Source organism: Rana temporaria, chromosome 10 (assembly GCF_905171775.1).
Source record: "Rana temporaria chromosome 10, aRanTem1.1, whole genome shotgun sequence".
Classification (NCBI taxonomy): domain Eukaryota; kingdom Metazoa; phylum Chordata; class Amphibia; order Anura; family Ranidae; genus Rana; species Rana temporaria.
In genome coordinates, this window is record NC_053498.1 from 8,636,028 (window position 1) to 8,647,393 (window position 11,366).

Below are 11,366 nucleotides of genomic sequence, written 5' to 3' on the forward strand. Positions count from 1 at the left end.
TGCAGCCCTCTGGTATTTTTTTGTGCATCCCTTGGGGCCCCTATAGACACTAATCTGTGTTTCCCTATTGCCCTATTATCCACTTGACCTTGACCAAAAAAAAAATTAGGTAAATAATTTTATTTAATTTTTTTTAAAGTGGAGCTCCGCTGAAAAAAATATATTAAAAGCCAGCAGCTACAAATACTGTAGCTGCTGACTTTTAATATTAGGACCCTTACCTGTCCTGGAGTCCAGCGCCGTCCGCAGCAGAGGAGGAGCGATCGCTCGTCACTCTGCTGCCCCCCCGCCATTCTCAGTGAGGGAACCAGGAAGTGAATCGCTCCGGCTTCACTGCCCGGTTCCCTACGGCGCATACGATAGTCATGCTATGCCTGCCGATTGGCTTCCGTTGTGTACTGGGAGCCAAGTGTTCCCAGAACACAACGAGGGGGGGGGGGGGAGGTGACGTCCTGTCCGCAGTCTGCCCGAGACTGTGTGGCCGGAAGTGGGTGCAAATACCTGTTTTTAGACAGGTATCTGCACCCCCCTCCCCCTGAAAGGTGTCAAATGTGACACCGGAGGGGGGAGGGTTCCGATCAGCGGGAGTTCCACTTTAGGGTGGAGCTCCGCTTTAAATGCCCCTGTCCCCGGTAGAAGCGAACACGCATGTAAGTCCCGCCCACATATGTAAACGCCGTTCAAACCCCACATGTGAGGTATCGCCGCGTGCGTCTGAGCGTGTGCAACAATTCTAGCACTAGACCTCCTCTGTAACTCGAAAATAGTAACCTGTAAAAAAAATGTAAAACGTCACCTATGGAGATTTTTAACCACTTAAGACCCGGACCAAAATGCAGGTTAAGGACCTTTCCCCTTTTTGCGATTCGGCACTGCGTCGCTTTAACTGACAATTGCGCGGTCGTGCGACGTGGCTCCGAAACAAAATTGGCGTCCTTTTTTTTCACAAAAATAAAGCTTTCTTTTGGTGGTATTTGATCACCTCTACGTTTTTTATTTTTTGCGCTATAAAAAAAATAGAGCGACAATTTTGAAAAAAATGCAATATTTTTTACTATTTTCTATAATAAATATCCCCCAAAAATATATATAAAAAAAAAATGTCCTTAGTTTAGGCCGATACGTATTCTTCAATCCTATTTTTGGTAAAAAAAAAATCGCAATAAGCGTTTATCGGTTGGTTTGCGCAAAATGTATAGCGTTTACAAAATAGGGGATAGTTTTATTGCATTTTTAATTTATTTTTATTTTTTTACTACTAATGGCGGCGATCAGCGATTTTTTTTCGTGACTGCGACATTATGGCGGACACTTCGGACAATTTTGACACATTTTTGGGACCATTGTCATTTTCACAGCAAAAAATGCATTTAAAATGCACTGTTTAATGTGAAAAGACAAATGCAGTTTGGGAGTTAACCACAAGGGGGCGCTGAAGGGGTTAAGTGTGACCTCAAGTGTGTTTACAACTGTAGGGGAGTGTGGCTGTAGGTGTGACATCATCGATTGTGTCCCCCTATAAAAAAGGGATCACACGATCGATGACGCGGCCACAGTGAAGAACGGGGAAGCCGTGTTTACACACAGCTCTCCCCGTTCTTCAGCTTCGGGGACCGATCGCGGGACTCCAGCGGCGATCGGGTCCACGGGTCCCGCGACCCACGGCTGGGTACTACATGAAGGAGAGAAGCACCAGAATAGTGGAAGTGGTTAATGACAGATTGCGTAATACGGCTGTTTACATTATTATTATTATTATAAGTGAAGAAACCTGTGACCTCCCTGTGTTATGTCATAATGTAGCACTCAGTACAGAACACAATGTTCCCCTAGTATTGGCACCTACATCTGGAAATTCAGGATGTGCAAGTTCCTCACAATAGGATATTGTGGCTCTGAGTTCATGGGGCTCCTGCGTGCACCAAAAGCCTACCACCCCGCTTTTTAACAAGGGGAGCCTTATTCTAGGGGTGCGCCGCTTAGTAAATATTGACGTCATCGGCGTGCATGCTCTGAAGGAACGGTCACCCATGCCGTTCTTCAAGAGCGTATGCCGTGACCGGCATCTCCTCGGGGGAGTGACGTCACGTGGCTTCGGCCAGTCACCCAGCCGGTGTCCGCGGCCCCAGAAGGAAGACTGGCAGGGGCGGACTTACAACTCATGGGACCCCCGGGCAATAGGATATTATGGGACCCCCGGGCAATAGGAGATTATGGGACCGCCGGGCAATAAGAGATTATGGGGCCCCCTGGCAATAGGAGATTATGGGGCCCCCGGGCAATAGGAGATTATGGGGCCCCCGGGCAATAGGAGATTATGGCCCCCCCGGGCAATAGGAGATTATGGCCCCCCCGGGCAATAGGAGATTATGGGGCCCCCGGGCAATAGGAGAGTATGGGGCCCCCGGGCAATAAGAGATTATGGGGCCCCCGTGCAATAAGAGATTATGGGGCCCCCGGGCAATAGAATATTATGGGACCCCCGGGCCATAGGATATTATGGGACCCCCGGGCAATAGGAGAGTGCTGTATTTGAAAAAATCCGAAATCGGTTTGCCAGTGTTGTCTCGCTAAACGAGCAGGATTCAGGCCAAAGCAGTGTGCAGTACTGCGTTTGGCCTGAGGTGGGGGGGCGCCATTCGGAAATGCTCGGAAAGGTTTGCCGAGGTCACCTGAGGTGTCCTCTGGCCTTTCCAAAGCTCTCTGGCACCCCCCACCTCTGGCCGCATGCGGTATTGCATGCCATTGAAGTCAATGCGGAACAAATTACTTTTGTTTCCATTGACTTCTATGGGGAAACTCGCTTTGATATGCGAGTGCTTTGGATTACAAGCATTCTCCTGGAACGGCTTACGCTCGTAATCCGAGGTTCCGCTGTATTTTTATGGCTATTCTGTCTCTCACTGTTAAAATAAACTGACCATTAAAATTATAGCCTGATCATTTCTTTGTCAGTGGGGCAAACGTACAAAAACAGCAGGGGGTCAAATACTTTTTCTCCCCTGTATATAGATACATAAATACACACACATTTTTTTATTTGCATATTTATTGTTACAAATAATTACACTGTAGTATAAATACCAGAGCCTGTATTTATATTAGCATCCTCCTGTAATCCACCGTTCATTGTTTTTTAGCAGAGGGGCAATCCCCGGGATGGACGCAGCGGGTTTCACCCCCCTCACTCAGGATCACAAATCCGGGCTTACAGAAACACCCGCTGACACATTGCAGGGTGCAGACGCGGTTTTTCTTCCAGTTGCTGCACGTCGCGGGACAGGCGCTCCCGCAGCTGGTGTACGCTTTGTTCCCCGTACAAGCTCTGCATTCCTCTTCTTTGACGCAGCCTCCATTTCCATGCGCCAAGTAGCCCTTCTTGCAGAAACACCCCTTCACACACATCGCAATACACGGAGGGGGGATGGGGTGGCTGCAGTTTGCTGGGCAGGCCGACCCACAGGAGTTATATTCATGTGTTCCTGGGCATTGAGGGTCAGTGACTAAAAAAAAAAAAAAAATAATTACATAAATGCAAGAGAAATCTGCATTTGGCAATACAACGTACTCCTCCATATAGACAATACAGTAGGCAATACAATAAGACAACGTACTCCTCCGACCAGAGCAGCCTTCCCGTCTTTGGGAATTGTTTAAACTCAGTGGGCCGGATTCAAGAAGCAATTGCGCCTGTGTAACCATAGTTACACAGCGCAATTGCTTACTTGCCCCGGTGTAACGAATGCTCCTGATTCAGGAACCTCGTTACGCCGACTTCAGCCTAAGATCTGCGCGGCATAAGGCTCTTATGCCCGCATATCTTAGGCTGCATTCTTGCGGTGGACGCTAGGTGGCGTTCCCGTTGTGCTCAGTGTATAGTATGCAAATTGCATACTAACACCGATTCACAACATTGCGCGAGCCCTGCGTACGCAATTTACGTTGTTTACGTACAGCGGTTTTCGCGCAAGGCTGCCCCTGCTATTAGCAGGGGCAGCCCATGTTACGTATACCCGTCGTTCCCGCGTCGCGAAATTTTAATTTTACGTTGTTTGCGTAAGTGAATTGTGAATGGCGCTGGACGCCATTTACGTTCACTTTGAAGCAAATGACGTCCATGCGACGTCATTTGCCGCAATGCACGTCGGGAAAGTTTCCAGACGGAGCATGCGCTCTACGATCGGCGCGGGAACGCGCCTAATTTAAATGATTCCCGCCCCCTACGGGATCATTTAAATTGCGTGCTCTAGCGCCGGGCATTTTGCCGGGGCGCACGCGCAATTCACGGAGCTTCTGCTCCGTGAATCAAGGGCAGCGGAGCAAATTTGCGGGGGCGCAGGGCAAAAACGTTGCCCTGCGCCTCCGTAAATAATGCGCAAATCTCTTTGAATCCGGCCCATTCATTTCACTTTGGCTCCCCAGGCTGTCCTACCCAAGAAATTCCTCTAGATGGCAGTAACCTGGTTAGAGTTGAACCAATCAGGGAGATTGTTTTACCTTAAAATGTATATAGACTGGTTTAATCATTCTATCAAGGAGAGTACAGTAGCATCACCGACACCCCCCCCCCCCCCGCACCTCTGGCCAAATGTGGTACTGCACACCCCAGCAGCTTGAATCCTGCTCCTCTTGCGAGACAACGAGCAAATTGAGTCAGAATTTAAAACAAAGAATAGGCCGTATTACAACACACTCGTTTGCCGCGTTACTCGCAATCCGAAGTTCCACTGTGTTTGTAAATAAAATTCTCTCCATGTAAATTTGTTGTTGTGAATCTGGGCAAAATCAGATGTCATTTGGCTATTTACTCTCTGGGTTGAACGTTAACCATTCATTAAAAATAGTCAACCAGGAAAAATCTGCATTATGGCCACCAGATGGAGCCGAGTGAATCAGGAAAATACCGCATTATGGCCACTAGAATTTTATATTTATTTCCTATGATCGGCAGCTCCATCTAGTGGCCATTATGTAGTATTATTTTTTTATTCACTCTGAATGAATATTATCTGACGTGGAGCACCAGGCTTTCACAAAACCAATATTTGAGATTTTGGGTAAAAGTCAGTGAATTTTGGTGGCTGGATCTAATATAAATGGGCCCCCACAGTCACAGAGGGTCCTTGTACATCTGCCCAATATGCCCCTCCCTCCAGGTTACACCATCATCCCCTATGTCCTCTATAGAAGGATTTCATTTGTATAAATACCTGGTCCAGCATTTATTAGTATGAAGGAGGCACCTAGAAAATAAAAAGTAATTATAAATAAAATATTTTTTAATTTTTTTTCAACTGTTAAATGTTAAAAGAAAAAAGTTTAACAACTTTAAGTAAATCTAAAGTTAACACTTTTTTTTAATCATTATTTTATATGGAGTAAGGAAAGATTAAAACCTCTGTAAGGTTTAATTTTTTTTTTCAAATTGTTGTTCCATTGAGAGCCTGTAGGTGGCAACATAGAGGCCGTCTTTTATTACACCATTTTACTCCAATGCCAGGGGATGGGAAGGAGATTTTCTACCCCAATCAAGGGGGAAGGGGGCCTTTAATTCCACCCCGGACCCCAATGCCAGGGGGAGGGGGTCTTTTATCACTCCCATTGACTCCAATTTTGGGAGGGGGTCTGTTATTACTACCATTGACCCAAATGCCAGAGAAGGTATTTTATTACTCCATTGGTCCCAATAATGAGGGGGTGGACTTTTATTACTATTCATAATACCAAGGCTGGGGGATTGTGGTCCTTTTTTACTCCCACTGACCCCATTGCTGAGGGACTTCTATTGCGCTCACTGACCCCAAATCCAGAGGAGATGAGGGGATTATTACACTCACTAACTCCAGTGCTGGGGGATTATTACACCCACTGACCCCAATGCTGGGGGATTATTACACCCACTGACCCCAATGCTGGGGGATTTTTACACCCACTGACCCCAATGCTAAGGGATAATTACACCCACTGAACCCAATGCTGGGGGAGGGGGAACTTTTATCACTCCCACTGACTTCAATGTCAGGGAAAGGGGGAGGGGGTTTACTCCCACTGACCTGTTGCCAGGGAAAAGGTCTATTATTGCTCTTACTGACCCAAATGTCAAAGAGGGTCTCTGACTCTTAGTACTTCATTGGTCCCAATTCTGGGGGAGGGGGTTCTGTTTTTCTTTCACTGACCCCAATGGTGGGGAGGGTATTTACACCCACTTACCCCAGTGCTGTGGGGTTATTACACTCAATGACCCCAATGTTGGGGAGGATATTTACACCCACTTACCCCAATGCTGTGGGGTTATTGCACTCAATGACCTCAATGGTGGGGAGGGTATTTACACCCACTTACCCCAGTGCTGTGGGGTTATTACACTCAATGACCCCAATGTTGGGGAGGGTTAATACACCCTCTGCCCCAGTGCTGTGTGGTTATTACACCCACTGACCCCAATGGTGGGGAGGGTATTTACACCCACTGACCTCAGTGCTGTGGGGTTATTGCACTTAGTGACCCCAATGTTGGGGGGGGGGGGTAAGTACACCCATCTACCCCAGTGCTGGGGGGTTATTACATCCAATGACCCCAATGCTGGGAGGTTGTTTCATCCAATAACCATAATGCTCTGGCCACCATTCTGACCATGGTCATTTTTACTTCTACTTTCCCTTTACTCCAACTGACCACAGTCCAGCACCCAAAACAGTGAAGTAGCCCTTTGTTTTAAGTTTGGGGCCCCTGGTCCAAAGACTACACCATCATAGAGGAACGTTGATCACACACTGATGAACATTGCGCCATTACATGATTATTATGGATGACCACCACCATCTTGGATCTCAGGGTGAGGATATACTGAAATGTCCCAGCCTGACTCCAATGTAAATCATTGTAGACGTCATAAATAATTTCTACTCACCAATTAGGGCCAGAAGGAATGCAGAGGACGGCCCCATGATCACCAAGACTTTATCAGTTTCCTGAAACAAAGAGAAAGGACGAGCGCCGCACATGAGACACAGAAATATATATATATACATTTATATTACAATATACTACATGATTACACTTTTCAAACAAATTGACATTACTGAGCTTTGCTTCTTAAAAAGTGCAATTTCCCTATTTGTCCATCCAATCTGCATAGACATCAGTTCTGTGCAATTGTTATTTTATTAGAAGCAGTGGCAAAATACCACCTGATGGCCACTAGATGGAGCAGAGGAGACTAGAAATACACGGCTCTTTGTAACAAGAGATAAGGGGCTAGATTCAGGTAGAATTGTGCATTATTTACGGAGGCGCAGGGCAACGTTTTTGCCCTGCGCCCCCGCAAATTTGCTGCGCTGCCCTTGATTCAAGGAGCAGTAGCTCAGTAAATTGCGTGGGCGCGCCGGCAAAATGCCCGGCGCAAGCGCACGCAATTTAAATGATCCCGTAGGGGGCGGGAATCATTTAAATTAGGCACGTTCCCGCGCCGATCGTAGAGCGCATGCTCCGTCGGGAAACTTTCCCGACGTGCATTGCGGCAAATGACGTCGCAAGGACATCATTTGCTTCAAAGTGAACGCGAATGGCGTCCAGCGCCATTCACGATTCACTTACGCAAAATACGTAAAATTCAAATTTCGCGATGCGGGAACGACGGGTGTACGTAACATTGGCTGCCCCTGCTATTAGCAGGGGCAGCCTTACGCAAAAAACGCCGTACGGAAACAACGTAAATTGTGTACGCAGGGCTCGCACAACGTTGTGAATCGGCGTTAGTATGCAATTTGCATACTATACGCTGAGCACAACAGGAACGCCACCTAGCGGCCATCGCAAGAATGCAGCCTAAGATATGCGGGCATAAGAGCCTTATGCCGCGCATTTCTTAGGCTGCAGTCGGCGTAACCAGGTTCCTGAATCAGGAGCATTCGTTACGCCGGGGCAAGTAAGCAATTGCGCTGTGTAACCTATGGTTACACAGGCGCAATTGCTTCTTGAATCCAGGCCACAGAGTAACAATTCTAGACAATGCTATGGATTGGCAAAACATGATTAGCTATTGGTTACATTTATTTTCTAAAATTGTTACATTGTATCTCTTGTTATAATGCTCCTCGGATTTTTTAAATAACAAACATGTTATACTTCCCTCCACTGTGCAGCTCGTTTTGCACAGAGTGGCCCCCGAATCCGGTCTTCTGGGGTCCCTCGGCGGCTGTCTCGGCTCCTCCTCGCAAAAGCTTTCCACCTTCATGCGAGCTCTGGAAAGCTTTTGCAAGCGCGCTACCGTGATACAGCGTCGGCCATAGCCGCCGACTGTATCACTCGGGCCCGCCCCCCGGCGGGCCGCGTCATCCGCTGTAATTGACAGCAGATGTGACAGCTATGATTGACCTCTGTGATTGACAGCGGATGCATTAAGGTGAAAAAACATTTACCTTTACAACCCCTTTAATTAAAAAAAGGAGAGAAAATACCCTAAAGAACGTTTGATTTTGCCAACTTTGCGCAGATCGATGTACAGTTAGATTCGCTGGACAAATAGCTATGCAAATTATTTGTATATACACAGTTACATAGTTACATAGTTAGTCAGGTTGAAAAAAGACACAAGTCTATCTAGTTCAACCATAAAAAAAAAAAAAATAATAATAATAATATTGTACAATCCCATATACACAATTCTATACCCACAGTTGATCCAGAGGAAGGCAAAAAAAACAGCAGAGCATGAGATCCAATTTGCTACAGCAGGGGAAAAATTCCTTCCTGATTCCCCGAGAGGCAATCGGATTTTCCCCGGATCGACTTTACCTACAAATGTCAGTACTCAGTTATATTCTGTACATTTAGGAAAGTATCCAGACCTTTCTTAAAGCAATCTACTGAGCTGGCTAGAACCACCTCTGGAGGGAGTCTGTTCCACATTTCACAGCTCTTTCTGTGAAGAAACCTCAGTGGCGTCACTAGGGTTGGTGTCACCCCCCCCCCACCAACTACAGACCCCCCTCCCGCAGTACAGACCCCCCTCAACTAATACAGACACTCCACCTGCAGTACAGACCCCCTCCCTCAGTACAGACCTCCCCCACTAAGTACAGACCCCTCTCAGTACAGACCCCCCACCAAGTACAGACCCCCTCCCTCAGTACAGACCCCCCCCAGTAAGTACAGACTCCTCTTAGTACAGACCCCCCACCAAGTACAGACCCCTCTCAGTACAGACCCCCCACCAAGTACAGACCCCCTCTCTCAGTACAGACCCCCCCACTAAGTACAGACCCCTCTCAGTACAGACCCCCCACCAAGTACAGACCCCCTCCCTCAGTACAGACCCCCCCCCCACTAAGTACAGACCCCTCTCAGTACAGACCCCTCCCCCTCAGTACAGACCCCCCACTAAGTACAGACCCCCTCCATCAGTATTGACCTCTCCATCAGTGCAGACCCCCACCCAAGTACCGACACCCCCACCCAAGCACCGATCCTTGTGTGCAGTGTGGGTCCCAGTGCCCACCCCCTCCTAGCCAAAAACATGGATACGCCACTGACTCAGAGACTGGTTTTCTTCCATTCTGGCTTCAGGACACAGTCCGCTGCCGCTGCGCCTTTGACATTACGGACAGATGGAGCGGCTGCCTGCGGAGCGTTAATTACATGCTTGCGGAGCCAGAAGGCAGGAACACCAGCGGCCAGGCGCCCTAGGAGGCAGTACAACCTAGGCAGCTGCCTAGTTTGCCTAGTGGTAGCGCCGACCCTGATTATGGGCACTAGATGGCGCTAAGAAACATACTACGGTCCTTATTATAGTCAGCTCCATCTAGTGGCCACAATGCAGTATTTTCCTCATTTGCACAATTAAATTGAACAGAATGAATTTACGCTTGTATAGCCAGATTCAGAGAGACTTAGGCTGGCGTATCAGTAGATACGCCAGCCTAAGTCTGAATGTGCGCCCGCGCTAATTTAAACGTATTCTCAGATGCGCTTAAATTAGGCTCAGATACGAGCGGCGTAAGTGTCTTACACCCTCGTATCCTAAAGTGTAATTTTTAGGCTGACTGCTAGGTGGCGCTTCCATTGCGGTCAGCGTAGAATATGTAATTCAGTAGATACGCCAATTCACGAACGTACGCCCGGCTGACGCAGTACAGATACGCCGTTTACGTAATGCATTAGCGGCCTAAAGTTATTCCATCAAATAGATGGAATAGTAATGTTAAGTATGGCCGCCGTTCCCGCGTCGAAATTCGAAAAATTTACATCGTTTGCGTAAGTCGTCAGTGAATAGGGATTTACGTAGTTTACGTCCACGTCGAAATCAATAGGCCCGTGCGGCGGACTTAGCCGCAATGCACACTGGGAAATGTAGGCGCACGGCGCATGCGCAGTTCCAAAAAAACTTCAATCACATCAGGTCAAGCCTAATTAACATAAAACACGCCCCCTCAGCCTATTTTACGCCCGCCCGCTTTAGGCTACGCCACCGTAACTTGGCAGGTAAGTACTTTGTGAATCATGTACTTGCCTCGCGAACTTACGGCGGCGTAGCCTAAATGCCATAAGCTACGCCGCCGCAAGTATGCGCTTGTCATCCTGAATCTAGCTAGTAGTCTCAATTAGGAGCCCAGGTGATTGGGTGACAAAGCAGCAGCACATCTGGGAGCCAGGGACAAAGCATTGTCACCCTATAACAAGTGTCTGGAAAAGGACCTTTATGAAAGATATCGAAAGCAACTTTTGTCAATGATAAATATTGCTTGAACTGGTTAAAGCTTAAAAAAATATATATATATAATCATATTACGATACAAACAAAGCTGTAAAATAACACTTAAATAAATCTATCTCAGAAATAATAAGTTGATGAGTAAAAAAATGCTGGAATATCTGGCTGTGGCACTGACCTGTGTGGGGTAGTCGTAGTCGTCGGGTCCTGTATCAGGTATGGCCCGGCTCAGGATTATATAGGATGAGAGGTGTAGGTGTGACCATACAGGAGATGGGTGTGACCATACAGGAGATGGGTGTGGCCATACAGGAGATGAGTGGAGATGGGTGCGGCGCTGTAGTTAATTCCCAGTTCTTGTATATTCAGGATTTCTATTGTTGTGACTCATACATGACATCACTTTGTCGTCAGAGTTACAGATATAAAAGAAGGAAGCCCAGAGCCCCGAACACTCAGCTCTATAATGAGGAGGTTCGCACGCTATGGTGTCGCTGTGTCATTTAATTGGGATCTTCCTCGTCCCTCTACTGATCCAAAGTGGGCCCTCGGTATTCAGCGGATCGTTTGCTTTCTTCCTCCATTCTAGTCCAGCTTTACAATTCTCCAGGAATAATTTCCCGACATAAAACAATAAACTGCAACATCATTTTTC

General features: G+C 47.3%; 1 protein-coding gene across 1 annotated transcript; it reads right to left on the bottom strand.

Moving 5' to 3' along the window:
- Window positions 1-3,031: 3,031 nt before the first annotated feature.
- LOC120916277 (mucin-5B-like) lies at window positions 3,032-11,046 on the bottom strand. Its single transcript, XM_040327157.1, has 4 exons — window positions 10,890-11,046; window positions 6,911-6,971; window positions 5,211-5,243; window positions 3,032-3,503 (listed from the first exon to the last, which is right to left on the bottom strand). The coding sequence occupies exons 2-4, from the start codon at window positions 6,945-6,947 to the stop codon at window positions 3,127-3,129; spliced, it is 447 nt and encodes a 148-aa protein (XP_040183091.1). The 5' UTR covers window positions 6,948-6,971; window positions 10,890-11,046; the 3' UTR covers window positions 3,032-3,126.
- Window positions 11,047-11,366: the final 320 nt, after the last annotated feature.

What these genes read in the sequence shown, in the direction of transcription:
- LOC120916277 (XM_040327157.1), bottom strand. Translation starts at nt 6,947, where the DNA reads ATGGGGCCGTCCTCTGCATTCCTTCTGGCCCTAATTG. An exon ending in ATTCCTTCTGGCCCTAATTG is followed by an intron (nt 5,244 to 6,910) that starts GTGAGTAGAAAT and finishes TTTATTTTCTAG; the next exon opens with GTGCCTCCTTCATACTAATA. An exon ending in ACTAATAAATGCTGGACCAG is followed by an intron (nt 3,504 to 5,210) that starts GTATTTATACAA and finishes TTTTTTTTTTAG; the next exon opens with TCACTGACCCTCAATGCCCA.